The 26834-nt window shown below is 40.0% G+C and overlaps 1 protein-coding gene and 1 long non-coding RNA gene across 4 annotated transcripts in view; both read left to right on the forward strand.

Moving 5' to 3' along the window:
• The window catches only part of LOC142600517 (uncharacterized), a 634685-nt gene that overhangs the window by 147112 nt on the left and 460739 nt on the right, over positions 1-26834 (forward strand). The window lies entirely within an intron of this gene.
• On the forward strand, positions 20-5901 carry ATP23 (ATP23 metallopeptidase and ATP synthase assembly factor homolog). Of its 2 annotated transcripts, none has more exons than XM_075745534.1 (6): positions 20-227; positions 929-974; positions 1082-1163; positions 1449-1586; positions 4381-4464; positions 5381-5901. In XM_075745534.1, exons 1-6 carry the CDS (start codon positions 47-49, stop codon positions 5582-5584), a joined length of 735 nt encoding a protein of 244 aa, XP_075601649.1. In that variant the 5' UTR covers positions 20-46; the 3' UTR covers positions 5585-5901. The 2 variants fall into 2 exon arrangements, with proteins under 2 accessions (XP_075601649.1, XP_075601659.1); XM_075745544.1 differs by having other exon boundaries at positions 105-227; positions 876-974.

The following is a 26834-nucleotide window of genomic DNA, read 5'->3' on the forward strand; positions in this document are numbered from 1 at the left end:
GCCGGGGACGGTGGCCGGCAGGCGCGGGGAGGGGCAGGGGTCGGCCATGGAGCAAGGGGAGGCTGCCTCGCCGCCGGCGGCTGAGGAGAAGGGTGGGGAGGAGGAGGATGACTTCGGCTACCGGCTCTTCCCGGACCGGAACAAGAAGCCGCAGAGCTTCCTGGTCCGCAGCTTCTTCACCTTCCACAACAGGTGCCAGCTGATGCTGAGGATGACCCTGGAGACGAGTAAGCGCTTCCCCGTCCCCGGGCGGGCCCGGGCCCGGCCCCGGCCCCAGCCCTGGAGCAGCGGAGGGCGCCCCGGGTGGAACCGGGGACGTCCCCCTCCCCCGCTGGTACGGCCTGCCGCGGCTTGCGGTGGTGACCTTGGGCCGCGGGAGCTGCTCTCCTCCCGCTGCCGCCGCCCACCCCGGGGCGGCTGGACGGGGCCCAGGCAGCTGGTGGGATGGGGCTGCTGCTTGACGAACACGCTGATTTTGGTTAAGATAAAGAAGATACAATCTCAAAAGTAGCTGTGTGCTTTTTTTCCTTATCAGAAGGTCCTTCCCTACTTCTTTCTCTTGAAAATTTGGGAGGATTTGTCGATTTCCGATTCATTTGTGCCCTTTTCGCTATGTGATGTTGACTGTTAATGTTACTGAAAACAGTGGTCCCTATAGGTTACTCTGTTTATGTCTACTAATAAAATAATGTTCAGCATTGACGATTACTGAATAGTTTTGTGTTTGTCATGATTCTATATCACTATGTAGCCTGAGCTGTAACAGATGCTAGTTGCATTAGGGTTAAATACTTTAAGGTGTGAATTTGCATGTGTAGTACTCTTCTTTTTTCTTTCTTCTGTTTTTCTTGACTGTCTTCATATTTTTGTTATAGATAGCTTTCAAAACTCTTGTGTAGAGAAATTGATTGCAGCAATGTTTTTCTAGATCCATATGCTCAACTTCTTCTTGAGGCTATGAAGCAATCTGGTTGGTATGTAAACTAATTCATCTTGTTCTGTGTAGTAACATCACTGTTATATAGAATAACTGGTCTTTTTCAGATTCTTCCCTATAACTTGGTTTGTTTGGGCCTTTCAGCACTGTCTTCAATGACCGGCACTTTTCTTGTGAAAACTGTGATGGCTGTGTCAGTGGAGGTTTTGATTCTGCCACATCTCAGGTAGGCATTGGACATTGTCCTTCAAATGACTGCATTTTTCTTCAGCGTTTTGTTACTAGGATTAAATTTGCTAATGCTGATATCTGACTTAATCATGAAAACAAGATAAACAAAAGATGTTCCATGGTATTGGAACTAGTACACTGCAGAATGATGAGGCTATTAATGTTGAAAAACAACGATCTAAAGAGTCTAAATGCCGTAGGTGGTACGTGCTGGGTGTCTGAGAAGTAAGGGAGATGCTGAAACTTGGTGATAAGACTACATCTATCTTTTCTTCTGCAGATTGTTCTGTGTCAGAACAACATTCGCCAGCAATCCCATATGAACCGGGTGGTCACACATGAATTGATTCATGCTTTTGATCACTGCCGTGCACATGTTGACTGGTTTAAAAATGTCAAACACTTAGCATGTTCAGAGGTGAGTTAAAATGCTTCTAATGTTGTTTTTATATTAATTACTGCTGGTTATTAGGCATGGTGTTACGCAGACCTCATTTGGTTTAATCCCATTAATACATTTTGTCCTTTCTGTCAGGTCAACCTAAATAGTTTCGTGCAGAAAACAAATATTTAGTTTTCACAAATATTAAGTCAATGTCGTATTAAATAGAATGTGATCACTGTGAGTGTAACCATAACAAGAAGTGGTTATTACAAATGAGAGTAGTTAGAGATGAAAACACATTCAAACGTTAATCAAATGTTTATAGGGTTCTTTTTCTCCCCTGCAAATCTTGGTATGTTCAGTAATTATCACAGTAGTATGGTAACCTTATTTTTGTTTACATTTTTTTTGTTAGCAACAAACTTGTCTTCCTATAGCATACATTTTTTTATTAATTGTGGTGTTGCTAATAGTACACTTTAGTTATGACTTCATGTCAGTTTCAGAGGACGTAGGAATTTGCTGCTTGAAAGGCCTTAAAAATTGATGCATTACAAGGTGAAATTAAACTGAGCACAGGCTAGTAAGGATTCTTCTTGTGTACACGACTTTTGTGTATTCACAGGCTTTTAGTTGATTTCTGATGTAATCCATATCATTTTCCCACAGAAAAAACTTACGCTTGTGATTAATACTATGAAAGTACATTCTTGTGACTGTGTGAATTAGGTGGCTCTTTAACTTTAAAAGAATATATAAAATGATATAATGTTACAGTGGCTTTGTTTTGGATTTTTGGTTGGTTGTGGGGTTTTTTTAATGAGAAAATATTTGATTCCAGACTTAAGATATGCACAGGTTTCACCTATGAACAGTATGTGAGAGAAGCACAGTTATGAGTTTGGTACAGAACAAATCAGATTTCATAAAAATTAATTCATTAATTAAATTCATATTTGCTGTGGAAAAGAGTCATAGTCACATATTTTCGTTATCTTTTTATAGATAAAACTTAATGAAGTAACCTTATGTGGTATCAATAAAGCCTTTCTGTATAATTGGTGGGGGGTTGACCTTGGCTGGCTGCCAGGCACCCACCAAGTCATTCTCTGACTCCCCCTCCTCAGTAGGACAGAGGAGAAAAATAAGACTAAAAAGCACGTGAAACAAGATAAAGACATGGAGGTCACTCACTAGTTACTGTCATGGGCAAAATACACTCAGCTTGGGGCAAATGAGTTTAATTTATTGCCAATTAATGACAGAGTAGGATAGTGAAATAAAAATACCTTTCCCCAACCTCCCCGTCTTCCCAGGCTTAATTTCACTCCTTCATTCCTGACTCTGCTATCTCCTTCCACCCAAAGTGGCATGGGGGAATGGGAGCTGTGGTCAGTCCATAACACTTTGTCTTTGCTCCTCCTTCCTCCTCCTTCCTCGTGTTCTTCCCCTGTTCCAGTGTGAGGTCCCTCCCATGGGATACAGTCCTTCATTAACTGCTCCAATGTGGTTTTTTCCCCATGGGCTGTTGTTCTTCAAGACCTGCTCCAGCTTGGGTCCTTTCCACAGCGTACAATCCGAAACAGCTCCAGCGTCAGTCCTCTGTGGGCTTACCAGGAAACCTGCTTCTGTGTGGGTTCTCCATGGGCTGCAGCTTCTTTCAGGGCAAGTCCCTCTGCACTGGTGTGGGGTCCTCCATGGGCTGTAGGTGGATATCTGCTCCACCATCAATCTCCATGGGCTGCAGGGGACAGCCTGCCTCACCATTGTCTTTTCCACGGGCTACAAGTGAAACTGTGCTCCAGTGCCTGGAGCACCTCCTCCCCCTCCTTCACTGATCTTGGCATCTGTGGGGCTGTTTCTCTCATGTTCTTCTCACTCCTCTGTCTCACAGCTGCCATGTAGTGGTTTTTATCTTTTCTTAAATATGTCATCATAGAGGTATTGCTGATGGACTCAGCTTTGACCAGCAATGGGTCCATTTCAGAGCCAGATGAAATTGGTTCTGTCCAGCATGGGGACAGCCCCTTGTCTCGTCTCACAGAAGCCATCCCAGCAGGCCCCCCACTGCCCAATACAGTAATTCAGAATTATTCACTGTCGTCTATTTTTTGTCTAAGCATTTACACAGTGCAGAATAAAGCATGTAAGCCTCAAGCATAAAATTAGAGAATATACATAAAATAAGATAGTGCTTGTTCTTGCTCTTGTTGAGATTATTTGTTTGCTTCAGGTCTTTCGATACTTATTTTTATATATGGTGTTTACAGTTTTTGTCAGCTTTTTAATTCTTACATTTCATATTTTCCATGCATTTATTCTCATTCTGGTACTTAATTATAGGAAATCTAGTTTTAGTTATATTTCCTACCTGAGGGATGGGGGTGTGGAACAATTGGCAGACAAAAGAAATAAGCAGAGGACAAGACAGTTAACAAGTGAAAACATACATACACATTTAAATGTAGCTTTTCCTAAAGCAGATGGGTTGCTGTTCTTGGGGACAATATTACTTTCCATGTTCTTTTAGCAGTTCATACATATATATATTATACATATGATCTCTTCCGTTCATTCATGGGATTTGGGATTATGTGAGACTTGGTCCCTGGAGAAACTTACAGGTTCTATAGTAATACTTGGCAGTTCATTGAGACTGAGAGGGTGGATATAAAGGGCAATATGTACTTAATAAGTACAAGTAGCCTTGGGAATATTCTCTACCAGCAGTCACCAGAAAGATACTGAAGAAATAAAATTGTTACAGCTTTCTTTACTTTGTTTTTCCATGTGTTTCTCTGATCATGTGGCTTTTTTTTCTTAATAGGTTCGAGCTGCTAATCTCAGTGGAGACTGTACACTGATGAATGAAATAGCCAGGTTTAAATTTGGATTGAAAGGACACCATCAGGTAAAGACTGTAGATGTTAAAGTCTACTGATTTGTTGTGAGCCATCTTTACCTACTTGATCTCAGCCTTCTACACTTTCATAGCTGGAAACATCAGAGAAAGAAGTAGATGCCATGAACTTATTACTTTCTCTTAATTAACCTTGAATCTTTAATGATTCATGAACTTTTTTTTTTTCTACCTTGTTATTTTTGTTGGGGTGAAATTCCTGAATACTTAGTCATATCATAGAGCATGACCACCGACAATGGATGGTTGGTAAGAACCAAACGAAAAACAGGGGTTGCAGGGAGGAAGGAGAATGACGAGGGTTCTAAATAACCACATGTTAAGTCTTACAGGAATTACTACTTTTTTTTTGATAGTAATGAAAACTACGGGTTGAGTCCCAAGTAGTTGTTCATGTTAGAGTGGCAGTTAGCTTGTAGCAGGGGATGTTTACATCTTTTTTTTTATTATTTTTTAGTAGACAAACTGTGTAAGCAAAAGTTGCTGTAAGGAGAGGTATCAAAATGAAGGCCAGTAAAGGAGTCATTCCTTTACGTTTTATAGCCTTTCAGTTGGAATAGTACTAGCTGGTATTTATGTCTGTTTCTTTCTGACATGTTTTTTCTTGTGTCCAAGTCAAGTTGTATAAATTCTTGATACCTAAAACAAATGCCAAATGGTATTTTGATTCCTGTTCTAAGGAATCTCTTTTACTTATCTGACAGGTTTTTTTGCACATGAGAACTAAAACACATAGTTAAGACAGGATGGAACAAGAAGAGTACTTTGATGCTTATTACAGGCATTGTTTGACTCTTCTCTGATACATAATTATTGCCTATGTAGTAGGAGTTAATACTTGACAAAATCTGAAAAAAACCAAATTTCTACTAATGACAGATTTTTCTTTATCTAATTCCCACTTTAGACTTGTGTACGAGACAGAGCAATTCGTTCCATTCTGGCTGTTAGAAAAGTTAGCAAAGAAACGGCAGAAAAAGCTGTGGATGAAGTTTTTGATGCCTGCTTCAATGATCTGGAACCTTTTGGAAGAATCCCACACAGTAAAACAGATGCAAAACGTGCTTATAGAGACTTTAAGAACAGAGATCGTTATAATGCTAATTTGTAACGGAAAAAAATGTGAAAAGTTATTTTAATATCTGATTGTTCTGTAACATCTGGAGTTACAGTCTAAGCACACAGTGCTGGTGGAAAGGGCAATTCTATCGAATGTATCAATGAATTTTGTAAACTTTTTCCAGGAGCCAGCTTCCGTGGAAGTAAACAAAGTAAATGAACAAGACTAAAAGCCGTATTTCCTCACTTCTCGTTCCAGGAAGATAATTTAGTACATCAAATAACGATGTGCACGTTTAATTCTGCTCAGTCTGACTAGGAACTGGTTTCTGAAAGTTTTGTTGTTACTGAATAAATCTTTTCATAAAATCTTTATGTTTCCACCATCTTTGATATGCAGTCATAAACTTGATGGTCTTCCTCACTCTATTTTAAAAGGTGTGTACCTGACCTGCAGCTCTTGGTTCTAGATTTAATAACTATGGCTAAACCCAAAATTGAATAAACTGCTACATTTATTTTTGAGGACCTCCTGAAATTTGTGGAATTCCAGCTCATCTAATGTTAACTTACATGTATGTAACACTGTTTGGCTTTTTAGCAGTTCGACTGACAATTCTGCTTACCAGATCAAACCCACAAGCTAGGTAAGCATTGGTGAGAGTGTCCACCAGGTTGAGCTTTGCTCAAAATGTTGGTGTAGGTTATGGTCTTCTTCCTGTACTTGTTAGGTGGCTAAGTTCATCGGAGGAAAGCAAGAAGCTGCTAGCTTCATCCTAAGCCTGAGAGAAGCTGTCTCATTCCTCCATTATTTCCATATATAAGGTATTATTGTCATGGATGCAAGAGAACCACATTTTCTTCTTTTTCTTGAAATTAAAGGTGCGATTCAACCACAGGTATGGTTCAGTGATGTAATGGAGATGTGGCTCCCCAGTCAAAGGTTTGTAGGCATAGCTGCCATAACAGTTGCTGGATCCAGACTCAAGTGTGAAATTTGGTTCCAGAAAAGATGAAATGATGCCCTGATTGTTACTGTTTCATAGCAAGCGCAAAGCATTTTAGACAGGTTTTCAATTCATAGGATGTCAAGAGCTGAGTAGCGGTGGTGGTGTCAGTTTTCCTGTTCGCAACTGCAAAAACAGAATTGCTGAGGTTAGCAGGGACCTGTGGAGACATTACTGTTTCAACCGCACTGCACAGAGCCCAGTCAACTAAAGCATGTTCCTGAGGCACATGTCTAGTTGGGTTTTGAATATCTCCAAGGATGGAAACTACAGCCTCTCAGGATAACCTGTTCCAGTGCTTGATCACCCTTGCAGGTTGGTTTGTTTGGGGTTTTTTTCCTCCTTATGTGTAAATGGAGTTTCCTTTATTTCCCTTTGTGCCAATTTCCTCTTGTCCTTTCTTTAAGCACCACTGAGAAGACTGTCACTCAGTCTTCTCTTCTTGCCCCATCAGATATTTATGCACATTTATAAGATCTCCCTGAACTTTCTGTTCTCCAGGCTGAAGAGTCCTAGCTCTTGGTCTCTCTTTGTAGGTCAGGTGTTCTGATCCATTTATCGTCTTCAAGACAATTTGCTGGACTCGCTCTATGTCCGTGTCTCTCTTGTACTGGGAAGCCCAGAGCTGCACCCAGCACACCAGATGTCTCACCAGTGCTGAGCAGAGTGGAAAATCACCTCCCTCAGCCTGATGGCAACACTCCTAATGCAGCTCAGGAGGCTGTTGGCCTTGTTTGGTGCAAGACTGTTGCTTGCATACAAATTGGTGTCCACCAGCACTGCCAGGGCCTTTTCTGCCAAGCTTCTTTCCAGCTACTTGATCAGTCCATGTTGTGTGCTGGTACCTGTCGTTATTCCTCCCCAGGTGTGGGAATTGGCCTATATATCCCTTTGAACTTGATGGGGCTTCTCTCTGCCATGTCAAGGTCCCTCTGAAGGGCAGCACAAACCTCTGGTCTATCAGCCACTCCCCCCAGTGTTGTATTGTCTATATACTTGCAGAAGTCGCGCTACTCCTATCTTCCAGGTTGTTAATGAAGAGGTTAAATAGCCTTGGCCCTGATACCAACACCTGAGGTATATCACTAGTGTCTGGCCTCATTGTGTGTAAGTCCTAGACATGGTTAAAGAATCAGCATGGACTTGGGAACATAGCAGCTAAATAGTTTGCATACATGCTCTCTGGAGATTTAAATAGTTTGAAAATATCGATGTGAATTGTTCTGTTCACTTAAGTGTCAGAAAACCATTCCAGGCATATTTAATTTATTGCTGTAGGTGTAATGATAGGTCAAGTACCTGGAACTTGGGCCCTAAGCACAGGAATCTGCTAATCATGTTTTGTTCACATTGAATTCAGTCAGGCAAAAAACCCTGTCTGCTCTGCTACTTGTTGAGTTAAAACTATCTGGAAATAGCAGTAGAATACCACCTGCTACCTGGACGGGCTTAGGCAGCATCTAAGGTCACCATACAAACTTGTGGTTTGAACCCAGAACTCAGGTTTAATCACTTGGAAGAACAGCTGCATATCTACAGGAATTTTATTTTTATTCTCTGTTCATTGTAAAATGCAAAAGTAGTCCTGGGTGACCTGGACACCCAGGTCCTGCAGCCTAGGTTCTCGCTTGCCCTCTCCCAAGAGAATGTCCCTATCGCAGAGGCAAAATTTTGTGGTTCTGCTCTTGCTTTCCTTGGCACTGTGCGTTTTGCTTCCTTCAGCTCTCTTTCTCAACAAGGTTTGGAAAGAACGCAAGAAAAGCTGGATGAGAGTGGAAGTGGTGACTCAATAAATATGTTGGGAGAGGGAATTTAAGTCATGGTACAAGGTTGAACAGTTATAAAATGGTCATGATTAATTTAAATAGCAAATTAGAAGGTGGTACATAAGCATCTGAAGAGTAGAGGTATTCTAAATAAGATAGAGGACAAGGAATATCCATTATTTATACTGAGTGTAGGGAAAAGTTTGATCCCAGAATGAGAAATTTTAAGTCCTTTAGTATTCCAAAAAGGATGAACTGAAACTAGATTGTTGTGTCTTCACATTTATTTGCATTTCACTTCTGCTGTAGTAATCCTGTATTTTGAGATTTCTCCTGGTCATTGCCAAAGTTTGTAAAGGAAAAGGCTATTCTCCCTCTTTCATCCTCTCCACCCCCTAAGAGGTATAACTTCTGTTTCCAGTTCTTTGCTGCCCTCCCCTGCAGTACTGGGAAGGCTGCAGTGATAGTAAGGTTGAGTTAGGATGAGCTGATGGATTTGAGATCTTAAACCCTTAAATACACCTTGATGTGTTTTGGTCACATGCTCAAGGTTAAACTAATTGCCAAATTTGGGGTCAGTAAGAACATTTTTCATGATTAATTTGATAGGGATGACTGGTATTTTTTTTTTCCTTACCTTGTAGCATGGAGACTGAAGCAATGCTCCAAAGGCTTGAAGAGGAGATATTCTAGTTACTGTAGCTGCCCTACTGAAGGAATGAGGAGCTGGATAGTGTGTGGGTAGGGAAATGATTAGATTAAAGGGCTAGCTAAGGTCTGCACCAGTCACCTGTGACATTGAGTGGAGGAAGATGTTCACATATAACAACATGTAGCATGAGTGGAATGTAGCAGTGATGCTAATGGCTGGTGTCTGCATGCATACTTAGAGGTGTGAGCAGAGCAGAAGTGCCTGCAGGAGACCATAAACAGTAGGATAAACAGTGTGATATAATCTATAAGGACCTAATTAAATGCACATAATCAAGACCTGTTGATGCATTCTTTGCATTTAAGTTATTGAGCAGCTGGACACTATTTCGTCGTGTTCAGGCACTAGCGCACAGCTTTACGTTTGCAGCCTGCTATTGCTGCTCTGGACAGAGTCCTGTGTGATAAGCCCAGCACTGAGCTGGGCGGTGACTGTGGCAAGGCTGGGGGAGTCTGGTCCTCGGAAATGAGATCTGGTATAGGCTCTGAAGCAGGCAGTTACAGCTGCACAGCAAGAGCTGCCCTGCGCTCTGGGGTGTTGGTAGGGAGTTAGGCTTTCTGAGCCCATAGTGACCACTGGGACACAGTGGCCACTGAGAAAGGCAGGACTGGAAGGAGCAGCCATCTGAATAGCCCAAGAATTTAATGTAAAGTGATGGTCCTTCTTGTTATACGGATGAAGTGCATTGGCATGGCCTCAAATGCTATCTCTTCCCCACTTGTGGCACATTTGTTAGTAATGGGAAAGCTCTTATGACTTTAGTCCTTTATGCGCTGAATCACTGCTCATGTTCTGGTTGTCTCTGGTGGTGGAGGACTGGGCATCATGATTAGTGTTGCCTTCTCCTGTTCCGTGTCCCTATATGTTCTGTGACATCAGGACTGTCAGTGTGTGAAGCTTTTTCAGGCCATGTGTAACTGCTAGATTTGGCTGCTGTGGAGCAGCAGACTCCCTGGTGAGACCTGAGCAGGAGTGAGGCACTGAACTGCTCAGGTAAGCGAAGGTCAGGACACGTACAAATCTCAAGTGCCTGACAGACCCTAAGGATGGAGGGGACAGTCCTCCCAGGTACCTCCAGAATTAGGCAGCCTCTGAGGGACCCTTTTTTGACTGCAGCTTTGGGCTCCTGTGATCCACCTATTTTATTTCACATGCCTACATCCTTTGGATCTGACTGTCATTCTGTGATGTCCTCCTGAGAAGTATTCAGTCATGTAATTAGTCTCCAGTCCAATGAGCCTGCTCCAAAGGTGTCACTCCAGAAAAAGCTGCGTGAAGAAGGTGATAGCAAAGACAGCTGCTTCCCCTGTCCCCTGAGCAGAGCCAGCAGTGCGTCACCATTTCCTGAACAGCAGCAAACACTTCAAAAAGATTCAAATGTAAGTGCTGTCCTCACAAAGGACAAAGCAGCATGTCCGAACAGTGCCCAAGAGATCTGATCAAGCCTGAGTTGTCTGAATTGTTCTGTTCATGTTGGACTATTGGTGGGTTGCATTTATTCCCAGCTGTAGTATAGTACATACCTACAGGTATCATTGCTTCTGGAGCTAAACAGCAATGCAGATCCCTTGGAAAGTCATGCTAGTTGTCTTGGAGGAAGTAACATCTTGGCCAAGATTCCCCAAACCTGTGCTTTCAGTAGTTTTGCAGAATTTCAAATGGATATTTCATAATCTTATTTTCTTGGGGTAATTCCATCAGTGACTGACATAGTCATGTGGCTGAATATCTGAACAGAAAAAAATTGATATAATACCCTACATACCGATGGAGAAAATTACGCATTGAATTCTAAATTTCCCATCTTTGATGTAATTTAGATAGACCTTCTGGGTTTTCTAAAACCCCCTGAGGACCAGAGATGCCTTGGAACAGCATAATCTTGTGCGTTAATATTCCCTTAACCTTTACTGCTTTTCAAATATCCCTTTTTAGTCAGTATGATGCATGATGCCGTGTTTTTTATAATAATTCTCATACATATTCTGGCAGATAATTCCTTCCCTTTGTTGCACCTTATTAAGCAAAATTCTACTTTAATGAATGTGTGTGTGTTTGTGTGGTTTGCATTTATATTGCATTTTGACCAACACATCTTTTGAATATATACAGTTGCCTGTTATCTGGGATAAGCTTTGTCAAGTCTATTTAGAAATAGAAAATACAGCAATAAAGAATAGAATATACAAGCGTACAAGATGCTGCTTCTTTTCTTTAGCATTGTTGATAGAGAAACAGCATCAAAATCTGGGAAAGTATTCCAGAGACACCTGAAAGAGACATTTGTAGTAAAGAGTGCACTGAGCTATATAAGGACATAATTATTCAAAAAAATGACCAGTAAGAAATAAAATTGCATAACCAGGAAATGTCAGCTTAAGCAACAAGTACATTCCAGTTACACCAAGTCAAACTGTAATGGCAGAATATATGCACTACAAGTCACCAGAAAGCGCTCAGAAGAGCCTGATGGGCTTTTTGTTGTTCCCTGAGAAAAGGAGGGACAATAATTACATGAAACTTTACATACACTGTTTATCAATTCAAGCAATCATTTCATTGCAATTTTAATCTGCGTCATTTTTTTCTCATCAAAACAGAGGTTTAAAAAAAAAAATGAGTAAAAGCTCATTGCAAATGTGAAAAATAGGGGACTCGATTAAGCAGCAGAGGGAGCTGAAGGGCCGTGGAACAGCGGGCTGCTGTGCAAAGCCACCTGCAGACTGAACGCAGCTGTTGCTCAGTGTGCAGTTCAGTTTTGGTTTAAACCTGTTTTAATCAAATTTGCATAAATCTAATGTTAAAATAGGTTAAAAAATAAACATATTTCAATTGCATTTACTGCTTCTCCAGAATATTTGTTTCCTTTAGAGGACAACCTCAAAATGTGTATGGAAACACTTTTGCCATCTGTGGTGTTTTGGCGTGTGACTGTGTTTGCAGGGGCAGTTAGATAAATGCTGGGGTGCCTGTGGCAGACCAAAACGTCAAGCTGTAAAGACCCATCACCAGCAATCAGAATAATGCAAATTACATTAGCTCAATTCCCTATTCTTCATGCCTGAATTTCCACTACGTTTTCGTTTTTCCCCTTATATCTGAAAAGTTTTAAAGTTTTGGCTCAGAGCTGTGTCTGGTTCTGTGCTAATTCCACATTTCTGGTGCCATCCAGGTACCTCTGGGCATAGAAGTACCAAGCATCAGCTGAGCATCCAAGCCTTCTAATACCACTAGAAGCACCAGTGCTTTCTGCTTACACTCTGTCTCTGTCTGAAGCTGATTTTCAATGCTAACTAGGGAAAACCAAAAAGAAGAAGAAGAAAAAAAAAAAAAGAATAGCATTGTCCAAATAGTAAAGAGAGATAATTTTACAAAGGAGAGTAGTTTAATAAAGAGTCTTTAGGTGTTTTCTTTTTCCTAGAGAAGAAGCACTAGCCATGACACATGTCACTGAATAGTTCCTTGGCAGAGTTATTTTTAAAGTTTGTAGTACCTAGCGCTCAGTTGCATGGATGTGTGGCAGTTAGCTCAGGAACCTTCATGTGTTGATTGTAGTTTTTCAAAACAGTTTTAGAGAATGGTAGCAATTATAAGTGAAAACAACAACAAAAATCATCAGTAAGCAGAAAAATCCAACTCTGTTATAATGAGAAGTTCAGATGTTTTCAGGGCATGTGGGGGGAGTATTAGCTCTTGCTAGAACTGAAAAGTTCAGCACCAAGAGTTTAATCCTCTACCAGAACTCCACCTAAATTCACTAACAAGCATTCATCCTCTAGCTTGCCTGTAAGTATGATCAAAAAGAAAACTAGAAAGCAAAGATTTACATCATCTTTGCAGTCAATAGATTTTGTTTTGGTTTGTTTGTAGTTCTTTAATGGGACATGAGAAATTCATTCAGAGCTTGGGAGAGAGTGAAACCATTACTCTCACTTTCCTTTCATCACTAGTTATGTCCTTCTCCTCCCACTGTGCACCTCCAACACACACAAGGGAGAAGGGAAATAACACTGTATCTGGGGAAACGATCTGCTATGTGTGAGAATGAGGGATATTTCATCCCAGTGTCCTCTTTCAGTTGTCACCTCCTAATCCCACAGCGGTGGATTTTACTCTGCTTCGACCTGGTCTGGTGGCAGCAAGCTAGGAGGTCCCAGGAGCAGACTGTGAATGAGGAGGTGAACGCCCTTCCCCCAAGTGCTATTTTTACAGAGCTTCCTTCTCACCTCTGGTCATATGCCCGTGAATAAACCTAGGCATGTGTACGTGTCTTGACTGTGTCTCCTCCACTCCTCCCCTGTCCAAGCTCCTGCAATTGTCCTCCTCTGTTTCTCAGCTGCCCTCATGCTCCCTGCATCCACAGTGAGATGCTGTTGGTGACAACTGATGGTCTGCCAGGCTTTAGTCTCTTGATTTGACACTTTACTGGAATATGTTTGGGAAACCATTTGGCAATATGTTTCTTTACCGTAGGAACCATGTCATGGTGATTACCAGTCACACCTCAGGCTGATACAGAGTTGGACTTCTGGCAGGGCTGAGAAGCATTCCTGGGTGTCACAGAATATATATTACCTTCAGGTTTCATGCCTGCTGCCTTAGATCTGGTGGGAGGAGTAGGAAACTAATTACCTGTAGGACCAGGAATACAAGAAAAGAAGGCCACAGGTACACATTTCCATCTTAATGCCTTTTTCTGACTGCTGGGTAAAAGCAGACTTAAAAGGCCAGGTCTAATGTAACAGCCCTCTCCTCCTGCTCTTTGGATGCCTCCAATAGAGTGAATTTGTCTGCCAGCCACTAACTGAAGAGATTACTCTTAGTGATTGTCCCCCTGTACTCGGCACTGGTGAGGCCCACCTCGAGTACTGCATTCAGTTTTGGGCCCCTCACTATGAGGACACTGAGGTGCTGGAGTGTGTCCAGAGAAGGACAACGAAGCTGTTGAAGGGTCAGGAGCACAAGTCTTATGAGGAGTAGCTGAGGAAACTGGGGTTGTTTAGTCTGGAGAAAAGGAGGCTGAGGGGAGACCTTATTGCTCCCTACAACTACCTGAAAGGAAGCTGTAGCCAGGTGGGTGTTCGTCTCTTCTCCCAAGTAACAAGCAATAGGACAAGAGGACATGGCCTCAAGTTGCACCAGGGGAGGTTTAGATTTGGTATTAGGAAAAATTTCTTCACTGAAAGGGTTGTCAAGCATTGGAACAGGCTGTCCAGGGAAGTGGTTGAGTCACTGTTCCTAGAGGTATTCAAAACACACATAGATGTGGTGCTTAGGGACACGGTTTAGTGGTGGACTTGGCAGTGCTAGGTTAATGATCTTAAAGATCTTTTCCAACCAAAATGATTCTATGATTCTTTCTGGTTCCCATACATTTCTACTTACTCCATGCAAAAAAAGGTACCGAGGGTGTCCCCTTCCTTCTCTTCAAAGTATTAATAGTCTGATATTGCCCAAGAGGTGGGAAGTCTGGGTTGAAACCCACTCAGACTTTGATTTAGAAAGGAAGAAATGCTCTGTACTTCAGACACAGGGGCTCAGGAATCATTCCTCGGTTCTGTCAATGAATCCTGGGTAGCTGTGTCCTTGATGCGGTTAGGTTTTTAGAAATGATACTATTCACACTCCTTTTTGGTAGCCTATCTTGGGTAGAAAATGGGCTTTTCTAAAGACATTTCCTAGAAATCCACTAACACCTCCCAGAGAGGCTGGTGTAACTTGTACACTGTATATATCACCATGAAGTAAGGCATCTACTGCGTGTGCAGTGCTACAGTCTTAAAGAGTGTGTCTTAACCTGGAAAAAAAATAAATGTCAACACTTCCTTTAACATCTCTTTTAGATTTGACTTTAGGAAGTATTACAAGTTTAGATTGCTTTTGTCTTGCCATGCTGGCCTTTGTAGATGCTTTTTGAGACACCTAACTCTCACCTTTCTGACATGTTTAAGATAAGCAACCTAACTGCAATCCAAGTGCTGACATAAAGGGCAGCAGATGTGGCCCTAGAGGTTGGGTGTCTGAGGACAAATGGTCCAAAGCCATCCAAGGATGACAGAAGCACCTGTGGGTGAACTTTAGGAAAACATTAGAATAATAGATTTTCCTACTCGAAATCACCCTTCTCCATGGTGACCCTCCCTCTTGCTTCTTCAAGACTCTTGGACATGGTCCTTATCTCCTGAGAGTCTCATCAGACTGCTGCCTGCTCTCTCTATCCCTATGCACTTTCAGCAGCTGTGACTGCAGCAGCTATCAGTCCTCAGGAACATTTGCCTCCATCTGAGAAACCTCTTAAACTAGTGCTGGTGGTAGACCTTTCTTTTGTACAATCTTCACTGCAGCACTGGAGATGTCTATAGAAATAGGCATCTCTATAGTTAGGTTAACCACCATGTAAAAGTTCTTTAGAGACCTAGGTTTTGTCTAAATTTCTTTTAGAAATTTAGTTTTAGTACTTTCTGTGGTATTTTGTTTGTTGGGGTTTTTTTGTTTGTTTGTTTGTTTGTTTGTTTTAAACAGAACCCTTGTGGTCTCCAGCTGTAGCCTCACAAAGCCAATTCTCAAAGAATGGATGAGAGAAAATATTTAGAGGGGAATTACCTATTTCTGTCCTTGTAATCTGTGCCAGTGAAAAATACCATCCCCCCACACTGCTTCTGTTTCTCTCCTCCAGGAGTCCTGCTTTCAAGATGTGAACGTCGGGCTCTCAGGGACACAGACTGTTTTATACAGCCCTGGAAGTTCTGATCAGTAAAGCACTTAAGCACTTACTTACATTTAATCACGTCATTTTTACAGACTTAATTTGTTGTCTTGTGAACCACAGTACTCAGCACCTTGAAGAACTGTGCTCTAAGTGCATCAAGTGCACTTGGACTTGCTCAATGAGTTATTGGATGTATGGTCCTCTCAAAACACAAAAGGAAGGTCATTAAATCAATGTGCCACACTTCCTAAGTAGTATGTTAACTTCAGTGGTCGCTTTGCATTTCCATTTGAAGTGTTATTGTCTGCCTGCTGAGACTCTTTCTGCTTTATAGTAGTCATATCTTGTCCTAAAATGAACTAGACTTTACTGTGCGTTCTTAAAAACCTTTCACAACAGAGGCTGCTGAAATTCAATGGTGAATGGTAAGATTCCTGTATGTAATTTGCCAAGTTTTTTAAGAATTTTTGGGGTCCTTTGGCATGAAAACCACTCTGTAAATGTAAGATTATTATGATTGCAACTTGTCTCCTTGGAGAGAGAAAATATGACTGCTCTAACAAATCTTAGCAGCATACTCATCCCATTAAAGCCTTAGGTTTTGTTCATTCAAGTCACAAATTACTGAGCAGAAGTGGAAATAATAGAATACTGATAGCAAATTGTTTTTTTCCACATCATGACTATAAATAAGTTACCTAAGCCAACTTTTCTAATCCAATTTCAGTATAAAAGTTTACAACTAAGTTCAATGGAAGGAATGATGCAGACATCATGCAGAGTAAGAGTGGCTATAGTTCCTTGATGCTGTTCTTTGATTAAAGCTTAGATCCCATATCTTAAAATAACAAACATTTCACATAGATTCAGAGTTACAAAGAAGGTGGATACATAAACTTTAGATTGTAAAACCTACATCAAGGGCATCAAGGAGGGGGGAGTCACTAGTAGGGCAAGAGTCATGCTAATAGTAAGGCGTTATATTTGTAGAAATTCTTTTGTCTTCTAAACAAGTTTTTGCTTTTAATATATTCATATACCTTCTTATATTCTCCTTCCCCCCCCCCCCCCCCCATAAAATTAATATTTACAATGCTATACTTGTGAAGATATAACTTTACGAAGCAAGAGAAATTTTAGGTGAGGTGGTTCTGGAAGTTTAGGTCAGCCACTGAATGAACTGAAGTAACAAAATGTGCTTTAGGTGACCAGTCACACAAGTTTGGACACTGAAATATGTACATGACATACAAGGAAAAAACATCGATGAGCATACCTGAAGCCACAGTTTGTTTGCACGATGCATTTCTTGAAGAATTTTAAATGGAAAACATTTTTCTTAAAAACTGCTGTCTGTTTGCCAAAGTACATCTTTTATCACTTGTGAATGTAGAACAATTTTACTTACATACAAGTACTGATCCAATGCTGTAGTCTCTGGTCTTGCAGTAAAATGCTCACAGTAAGGCCCTGCTTATTGCTATGGACCAAGGATATGTTGGAATTTCAGGAGCTACTCACCATGTCTGCCGTCAGTCTTCTGTCCTCTCCCTGTTATTTCAGCTTCCTTCCATAAAGGGAAGAATGGGTGACACAGATTTGATTTTTCATCTGAACTTTTTCCCATTCGTAGCTGTTTTGTGAGACTGAGGTAAATAAACTAGCTGGGGATTTGGCCTAGAATGTGACACAACATGTGTAACTACTGTCAGAGAATTCCCTTTTGAAAAACGTATTGTATACATGTTATTACAGATTAGCTTTGCCTGGAAATCTATATTCCTTCTCTTTAAGACAATTATGTATTTGTAATGCATAATTTATCCTTTTTCTTCATTAATCCTTCAGTGACTGGTTAAAAACTCACAGCTGTTAAATTTCTCCCGACTCTTACACATTACTAAGATCAAAGCATTTAGCGTGATGAAACCCATATTGAGAACCAAAGAACTTTATGTACTAATGAAAAACATACCTTATGTTTGTATATATTCTAAATCAAAATAATACAGCAGTGATGTATCTAATTGAATGTCACATTATCAGTAATTGTGCTGTCTATGAAAGAAATTTGTTCCAAAGTCAAAATGTCACCTTGCTGTCAAATAATCCCATAGATTACCATAAACAGCGCTAGCGAAATTGTACTGTGACTGAAAAGATATGTGATGTGAATCCTAGTCATTACCAAAGACATGACTTCCATTGTAATTATCTGCCTATCACAATAGCTTCCTTCTGCCAGCTCTTGCTTACCTGCTGCCACACAAACTCATTAACATTTTTGTCAATGCAGTACCATTTGTACAGTTAACCTTTGCGCAAAGTGGGGTCATTTCTTCATTATGATGGATTCTGTAATACCACAACAACTTGCACTGAGGATTAATATTTCTTTTTTCTTCATTTATGGTTAAATTAGAAATTAGTCTAACACCTGGGTTCCATTATACTGAGTTGCCTTGTCATGTGTGGAAAATGCAATTTGGTTTACAGGTAGATTCAGTAGTCTCCATCTAAGAAGGGATTACTGCTGTTGCTCAAAGCTACTTTTAAAGGCAGATAAATTCTTGCACATTTCAGCTGGTTTTTGATGGAAAATAAAAAATGTTTTTTCAAAGTAAATTAAAGAATTATTGTTTTCACTTTTAGATATCAAACTGTGCAAAACTTTTATGATATCTAGACTTTTTAATAAAAGTGTTACAATCACTTTTCTAGATGATGTTAGGCTAAGGATTGATTTGATAGCTATAGTTCAAATTCATAGTAGCAATCTTAAGTTTTTACTTCATTTTTATGGCCTGCAAGCATAGCCTGTTGTTGCATTTGTTGGAGCATTGTAAACTATGAACGGTTTCTGCAATACCTATAGAACACTTTCCATAAGTAGTTACTTGATCCTTGTAAATTTAGATTAGAATTATTACTGCCTGACAGTTTTAAGATTGAAAGTAAATACATTTTTTAAATTCACCAGTGCTGAGAAATATAAAGAGAGGGTTAGTGCTATCCAGAGGAAATCTATTATGTTTCAGGACTTGGATAGATGTGTAGAGCTTGTTGCGGTTAGTGTGGACAATAAATCTGACGTTTCATGTAGCCATTTCATGAAGATTATTAGACATCTGGTATGTAAATTAACCCTGTACGTCTTACAGTGATATGGTTTGTGAAGCTGAAGGTGAACATGTTGCTAATTCTTCATTTGTGAGTTCTCTCCCTCATATGTAACAGATACTGAGCTGCTTTCTTGCCGATCATGTCTATTCCTCTCCTGAGAGCTCACAATCTTTTCCACCTCCTGCTCTTCCCAGTATCACATTCCTAAAACCTGCTTAATCCTTTTTTTTGTCCTATTGCTGCCCCACATCAGTTCCTTTTTAATTCTTTCCTAAGGTTGCCTGGAGTATCTGTCTTCACTTTACTGTGCAAATTTCTAGTCCCAGTTGATGCAGCAGCAGGGAGGCAGGTCTCTCACAGACTGCGTGTTGGAGATAGAAGAGGACTCTAGGCAGCAAGGCGGTGAGTTAGGTCAGGATGTGTTTTGCACGCTGATCAGAAGAGCTCTGTTTAAATCCAGACCATGAAAGTTTGCCAAATGATAATTCAGCAGGGGAATTTGATACAATGCAGAGTGATCTGAGGCAACTGCCATGACGCAAAAAAGAAAATAAGATCTGGTGTTTTTTTCATGAGATATGGTTATAGTTACAAAGCATGCTCTTAACTCTGTGACCTTGTAGACTTGCAGTACAGTATTGACGTTGCTAGTATCTGGCCCCAGGATTTGAACTGAGTTTGCAAGGCCCAGGACAGAGATGTGTCAGGCTTGCCCTGTCTGAACAGTTTTGCTTAACTTGGGTTAGCTTTAACAGCAATTTTCCTGACAACTGGGTTGTTGTCGCTAGTTTATTCTACTTTCCTTTATCTTTGTAGAGTAAAAGATCATAGTTTCATTGAGATAACAATAATAAGCAGTTGTTCTATGTAGAATGAGGTGTTTATAACTGCCATAAAGATATAGTATACAGAAATACCAGCCTGGTAGGATAGCAGCGGCATTGAGAAGTGGAAACACAGGATGCAGTACAGAGGTGGGCAGAGATGGGGTGATAAGAGGTGGACACAGGCTGGCACTGGAGACCCCATGGCTATAAACAGCTTACTGGTGGCCAGCTAAAGAAATGCAAACCTGGGGCTGGACAAAACTGCTTTTAGGAATAACAAAGAGAACAAATAAATAGTATCTAACATAGGTAAAAGGCACTATATATAGTAAATATGGCTGCAATGTGGAGCTTCAGATCGATGGAGAAAGAACAAAGCATAAAAATGTGTTAGCAAACATATAAAAATTTCCCCAGGTATATTGTAGAGCGAGGAAGAAGACACCACCACCATGAACATTATACTCCTCCTGGTGAAGGACTCCAGATACTGACACTGATCATAACATCCGCCACTGCCACCAGGCTGAAACCACTGACCTCAGGACCTGCAGGAGCTGGGGAAGGGTGTGTATAACACTAGGAAAGGGGGTGGAAACCAACGGTATAAAAATGTTAACATCATTATTATTATTATTATTATTATTATTATTATTATTATTATTACTACTACTACTACTACTACTACTACAGAGACTTTTCCTGACAGAAGAATAGTCTTTCTGTTTCTGCAATAATTAGATCTAAACAAAATAATGTTTCTTGGATTACACTTGGTTATGAGTGGTATTGAGCAATTTCTTTGCTTTTCCCTTTGCTTGTAGACAAAATTTTGAGCATAACAACATTAATTACTGGAAATGGAAAAAGATCATAGGCAGAATTCAAGGAACTAAAGAGGTTTTGTCCCCTTATTCCTGTAGCTTACTGAACTTTCTGAAGCCCTTCCGCAGACCAGCTTCAAGTGAAGGGACAGAGCCTTCTTCCATGGGCTGGTCCATTTGCTGGGGCACACTATGTTTTCATTAACCTGCACTGTATTGATCAACCATGGTCTCACTGGGGACATACATCCTCATTCAAAACCACGCTCACGTGAACACCTGAAACCCAAGGAAATCACCTGGATTTAGGTGTATGTTTTCTTAAAAAAGAGCCTATTGTCTTACACAGGTTATTCATAAACCTAGGAAAGGAGCATTTTGTCTTTTGTGTAATAGGGTGGGTATCTCAAGTGTGTGGTAGCTCTCAGCCAGAAAATGACTATAGACCAACACAACTACTGGCCATCTTTTAATACAGGTCTCAGTGTATCTTTGAAACACTATATAATGGATGCATTCTCTTTGGTATTTTGAAATAAATGAGACAGAAACAGAAGAAGGAATATTTATGTGCTATGTTTATATGAGACCAAGAAATGTATCCTATTTCTTGTATAATAAGGCTCCTAACATGGAAGGCTTTCAAGATCTTCCTGAGCATTTGCACCTCAGGTGGGAAATAGACATTCAGTGCCTGGGAAATTCAGCCTTAGGAGTACAATAGTAAGTTTTCACAGTGAAATGAAACAAAAAAGACTCATAATTACAGGTGAAAAGAAATCTTAATTGCTTCTGATTAGGGGAAAAAAAGTAAAGTAGATTAACCAAGAGAAAGGCATAAAAACATTTTATGGCGTAGACAGTTTGAAACACCTTATAATTATGGGTGCAAGGGTTAAACCAGATAGCATACATTTTAAATAGGCACTACAGCAACATGTCAAATATGTCCATATTTGCATATACTTTATTTTAAAAACATGCTAGCACTGCCTTGTATATTCAGAGCCTGGCAAGTGGAAGTCAAAGAGGTCACCTGTACAGCTGGTGCAGGTAATGGAATTCCCATCAGACAGATTTAGAAACTCTGAAGAAATGTGCTGAACACAACACTCCATCTGTTTGTAACCTATTGAGACAAACATGCAAATTGCATGCTTTAAAAAATAGATACTATATCTTTTAGCATGTTACCATATTTTTTGTGTGCTCTGTTACATTTCAATATGTGTCATTTATTTGGAGAATATGTTAATATGTCCATAAATACCTAAGTTATATATGCTAGTGAGTTATGGGGTTTGCCATCCCAGTTCTCCTTCTGATAAAGAAAATAGGAAGCATCATAATGATCTTAATGGTTAACCTAACAAAACAAATGCTAAGAAATATTTTATGGCCATACTGTGCTGGGTGGTTGTTTCTAAGACTTGTCTAAGGGTGAACACTGAATAAAATGATAAAGTCAATCTGAAAAGGTGAAACAATAAGCATGGAGAGTGTAAGACAAATACTTGTGAGAGACATAGTGGGCCAAATTCTTCTCTTAGACAACCACGAAGAGCTTTAGCTAGATACCGTGTCGTAATTTTGCCACAGAACATACTTGATGACAACGTTTCTATTACCTACTTTAACTACTATTTTACTCTATAGTGACAACCACAGTAACTCAAGATAATGACTAAATATAAGATTTTGTATTGTACAGTAATTACTGTGCTGCAGCTTCATAGTTTGTCCTGCCCGTAACTTTACAATGATCCTATCCAGGTTGCCTCAGGAGCGGATGAGGGAATATGCACCTGCTAATGTTACTGCTTTTGGCAGTAGCTGATTGCTTTTATGTCTCACCTCCTGCTCTCCTACCAGCTTTAGCCATTTTCTGTGGGATTTCTGGGTGCTCAGCAGTCCACTCAAAGCAGTAGCAGGACAAATGACAGCTGTCTATGTTCAGGTCATCTGTATTTTGCATGGTCAGTTAGTCCAATCGACTGCCCTTGGGTACGCACTTGAATTGTGAACGTGTTGCCCACTGTGTAGCTGTTGCAGAGTCCATCTGCTCACTCATTGTGGATCTGCTAAAACTGTCCTTAACTGGACTTGCTAGGCACGTGCTGATTAGCTGCACAGAGCACCCACAGAGCTCTCAGGATGTACCAGCACATCCATACTTTTACTTGTGTAACAAATCGGAGGGGAAGTGGACAAGTTCATTCCTTAATGCTGTGGTGCAATTTAGTTCCCATTTCTACTTCAGCGTGATACGTTGAATAGAGGGATATTGCAGGTAACATCAGATTTTATTGCCATACGCTTATTTGAAAGATACTTACGGGTCTATATGGACAAGAGGAGGGCTGTGCCGTCAGGCCTTCAAGATACACATACTGAACTCTGAGTTCTCAGGAGGAACATTATCTGGTGTGGCTGCACTGAGACCCTGGGTGTGTTAAGGATGCTCCTGGAGAAACAGGATCCGTGACTGGACTCTGAGGTACAGCTGGCAACCTCTGTTCTGTGGTAGTGGATGCCTCTAAAATATTGAGCAGGAAGTCCCATCCAGCCTGATTCACTAAGGAAATATGGCTTATGAGTCCATGCTGTTAATGCCACCATCCATCCATCCTATCCATTTCCCATATTGCTTCGTACTCACCAAATGAAGAAAGGATGTGAGCTGAGGGGGATTCATAAAGTCACAGGAGATGTTAAAGAAGCAAAAAGTGCAGGGAAGGGAGAGAAATAAACACGAGGACCAGGTGAGAATAAATTTGGATGGGTGACAGAAAAGTGGAGGCATTACGCTGAAGGCCTGAGGGTGCTGTAGTGGTGCTGATGGTAGAAGACGAAGAAGCTGAGTATTGTGATAAGGGAGAAAAGAATAAAAGGTTCATGGAAAATGTGAGGAGATGTAGACCTGTTCTTGTGTATTGTAAAGGACATGACAAATGTCGTGCCCTAGCCAGCAGGACTAGGGAAGTGATCATCCCCTGTACTCGACACTGGTGGGGCTGTACCTTGAATATGGCATTCAGTTTTGGGCCTCTCACTACAGGAAAGACATTGAGGTGCTGGAGTGTGTCCAAAGAAGGACAACGAAACTGGTGAAGGGTCAGGAGCACAAGTCTTATGAGGAGTAGCTGAGGAAACTGGGGTTGTTTAGTCTGGAGAAAAGGAGGCTGAGGGGAGACCTTATTGCTCCCTACAACTACCTGAAAGGAGGCTGTAGCCAGGTGGGTGTTCGTCTCTTCTCCCAAGTAACAAGCAATAGGACAAGAGGACATGGCCTCAAGTTGCACCAGGGGAGGTTTAGATTTGGTATTAGGAAGAAATTTCTTCTCTGAAAGGGTTGTCAAGCATTGGAACAGGCTGTCCAGGGAAGTGGTTGAGTCACCGTTCCTGGAGGGATTTAAAAGATGTGTAGATGTGGTGCTTAGGGACATGGTTCAGTAGTGGACTTGGCAGTGTTAGATTTATGGTTGGACTGGATGATCTTAAAGGTCTTTTCTAACCTAAATGATTTTATTAAATACTCTCAAAGCCAAACACTTGCAATATTTATTTGTTTGTACATATTAACTCCCTTCTTCTTTTAAAAGACTATCTGAAAGATTTGTCAGTAATTTACTACTGAGATAAAATCATAAAATCATCATTGTTAATAAAGAAATATTACCTGCCCTGTAGAGGGGTTTAAGGTGGAGTATGAGTCATTTAGATATGAACTCTGTTACCTGATGTCAAAGCTCTAAGCTCATCACACATAACAGCACAGCTTGTGTTGTGTTTAGACTGTACTTAGCCCATTTCTGACAAAATCTACATCTGCTTTTGTACCATTAATAAAAGTGGATGCTAAGTGTTAAGTCATTGAATTTACTAGGTAAATTAGGAAGTGTATCCCAATTTCCTAATTAGGAAGAGATCTTCCTTACCTTAGGGTGCGTCTCAAAGATGATCCACTGGGAACTCATTGACTGTAATAATTTCCTTTTTTTTCTTAAAAGCAAAATTGTGTCACAAGAAAGATCAATAAAAACAGTCTTCTCATATACTGACAGGTACAGTATATGTTTCACCCTCCAAAAATTTATTCTTGGGAGGCAGAATTCTTTAGCAACAAAGTGGTGAGGGTAGGGACTCCAGCTGGCCCAGCTCTGCAGATGAGGGGAAGTTGATGGCATTGTCTCTGTGGTTCTATTTCCCCAGCAAAGGGAGAGCGTAATGATGCTTAACTACCTCTCAAACTTTGGATTAAATGTGCTTTGAAAGTGTTCATTATTAGTAAAAAGAAAGTCATACCTTTTAAAAGTGGGTTTTCTTTCCTAAACTTGAAGTTAAAGAAACCTTTGTCTATGATTTTTCTGAGAGTTGCTATGGGCATATTACTTTATTTGAAATTTTTTTGAAGCAATAAGACAGGTTTTATATAATTGATATAATATGGCAAAACATTCCTAATATTCAGTTAAAGAATTTGTAAATCTCAGTTTATAAAAACTGGTTATGAGGAAAATACATCCCAAGATGTTTTAAAACCCACTCTTGGCATCAAAAATTCATTTAACAGCACTACTCAGTTGTTGTGTGATAATTAGACAAGTGTACTTGGCGAGAGGGAATGTTTTCTTTTATGTTACAAGAGGAATTTGTTTATAGACAAATGAATATATGTGTACATATCTGTATATAAATACTTATGTATGTTGCAATTTGCAACATAATCAAAGAGCAAGCTGACCCTCTTCTGCCACATGGCAAGCATTTGGGGGCTCTTAGGCTCAGTCATTCATATGAGATATGGAACCTTCAGCTTCACTGAATGTGAGATTTGAACAACAGCATGGTTACAAAATGCTTCAGGGTGAGGTGTCTTTAGGGGTAAAAACAAAATGATAAACATGCTCACCATTTCCAAAAACTTTTACTATTACTAATAGGAATATGTTAATATTCCTACTTCATGCAAACATCGAGTAACTAGTGAATCTCAGCTCTACATTCATTGTTGAGATGGTATGTCAAGAGTTTATTGTCATCTTGTCCTCTCTTGGGTCAAAGATATATTGTACAAAACTCAGGGGTGTCAGTAGAGGACGGTAAGACAGAAGAAAGTTACTCATGTCATTCATTAAGTGTGGAATGATGGACTAAAATCTTTTTAATGTCATAGAGGAGATTAGGGAAGGAGAAGAATACTACTCTCATACCGAATTCATTATTGACATATTAACATATATGCTAATTGAAAAGGGTACTACTTGTAGTACTCTGTAGACCAGATGTATCTTAGAAAGTAAAAGGTGAAGAGACCTTATTCAAGTTAAAAATAAAAATTCTCATGGACTTTGGTGAACCAAATAATTCACTTTAAATAGGAATAACAGCATACCAATTTCATATTAGAAAATAATCACAGTTCTCATATGTTAGAGTAATATGTAAGATAGCAAAAAAAGTAATTTAAGATACATATCCAACAGCCATACTTACTTCACATTTTGTCACCAAATTGATTTTTATATCCTCTATAAATCAATATCTTAAACTGAGGATAATTAATGTCTTTAATAACTTTCACTGTGAAAAACTCTTCTAAAATATCATTTGCAAACTATGGTCTTACCGTCAAATGTTTTCCTTAGTAAAAAAAAAAATAATTTAAAAAGTAGATAATTCCCTGGGGAAGAGAGGGAATATAATTTGTATTTAAATGAAACATCTTGTTACTGGCATTGCCTTGTGTGTGTTTTTGGTCCAGAATAAAATATTAGCACTCATCTAGTATCAAAGAGATATTTATATGCAGGACTTTATTTCAGAGTTTCAAATCAATAGCATAATGCCCCCATTTTTTAAACTGTTCTTTACTATATTATATGTACCTTTTATTTTATATGCAGGCAAGCGCATGTGTGCACACACTCTCATCCCCTCTCACATAGAGATACATAAATATACATATCCACACAAGGTCTTTATAATGAATTGGTAGCTGAAGCATTAACTTGTAATACTAATGCTGCAAGATTTTGAGCAAACACTTTTGAATTTTGTAATTTTGACATGAAACAGAAGGTTTTGTTGATAGTTTTAAGAGGAAATGTACATTCTTATGTACATCCTGCTACATAGGAGACTAGTCTGAGTAAATTGTTAACATATTATAAGCATCTGACTAAATAGTGAAGTTGACACCACCTCCTTCAAATCTGAATATATCCAGGCAATATGCCTAGAACATTTGCCTTGGCTCCATCCCAGTTGTAGTCATACACTATATCTAACTTCTTGATGTTAATTTTGCCCTCGGAGGGGAGTAATACGGAGA

Source organism: Balearica regulorum, chromosome 1 (genome assembly GCF_011004875.1).
Source record: "Balearica regulorum gibbericeps isolate bBalReg1 chromosome 1, bBalReg1.pri, whole genome shotgun sequence".
NCBI classification, from domain to species: Eukaryota; Metazoa; Chordata; class Aves; order Gruiformes; family Gruidae; genus Balearica; species Balearica regulorum.

Bases quoted from the DNA above. Each gene is read 5' to 3' on its own strand.
- ATP23 (XM_075745534.1), top strand. From the start codon at position 47: ATGGAGCAAGGGGAGGCTGCCTCGCCGCCGGCGGCTGAGGAGAAGGGT. The intron at 975-1,081 runs GTATGTAAACTA...TGGGCCTTTCAG, and splicing joins GCTATGAAGCAATCTGGTTG to CACTGTCTTCAATGACCGGC. The intron at 1,587-4,380 runs GTGAGTTAAAAT...TTTTCTTAATAG, and splicing joins AACACTTAGCATGTTCAGAG to GTTCGAGCTGCTAATCTCAG.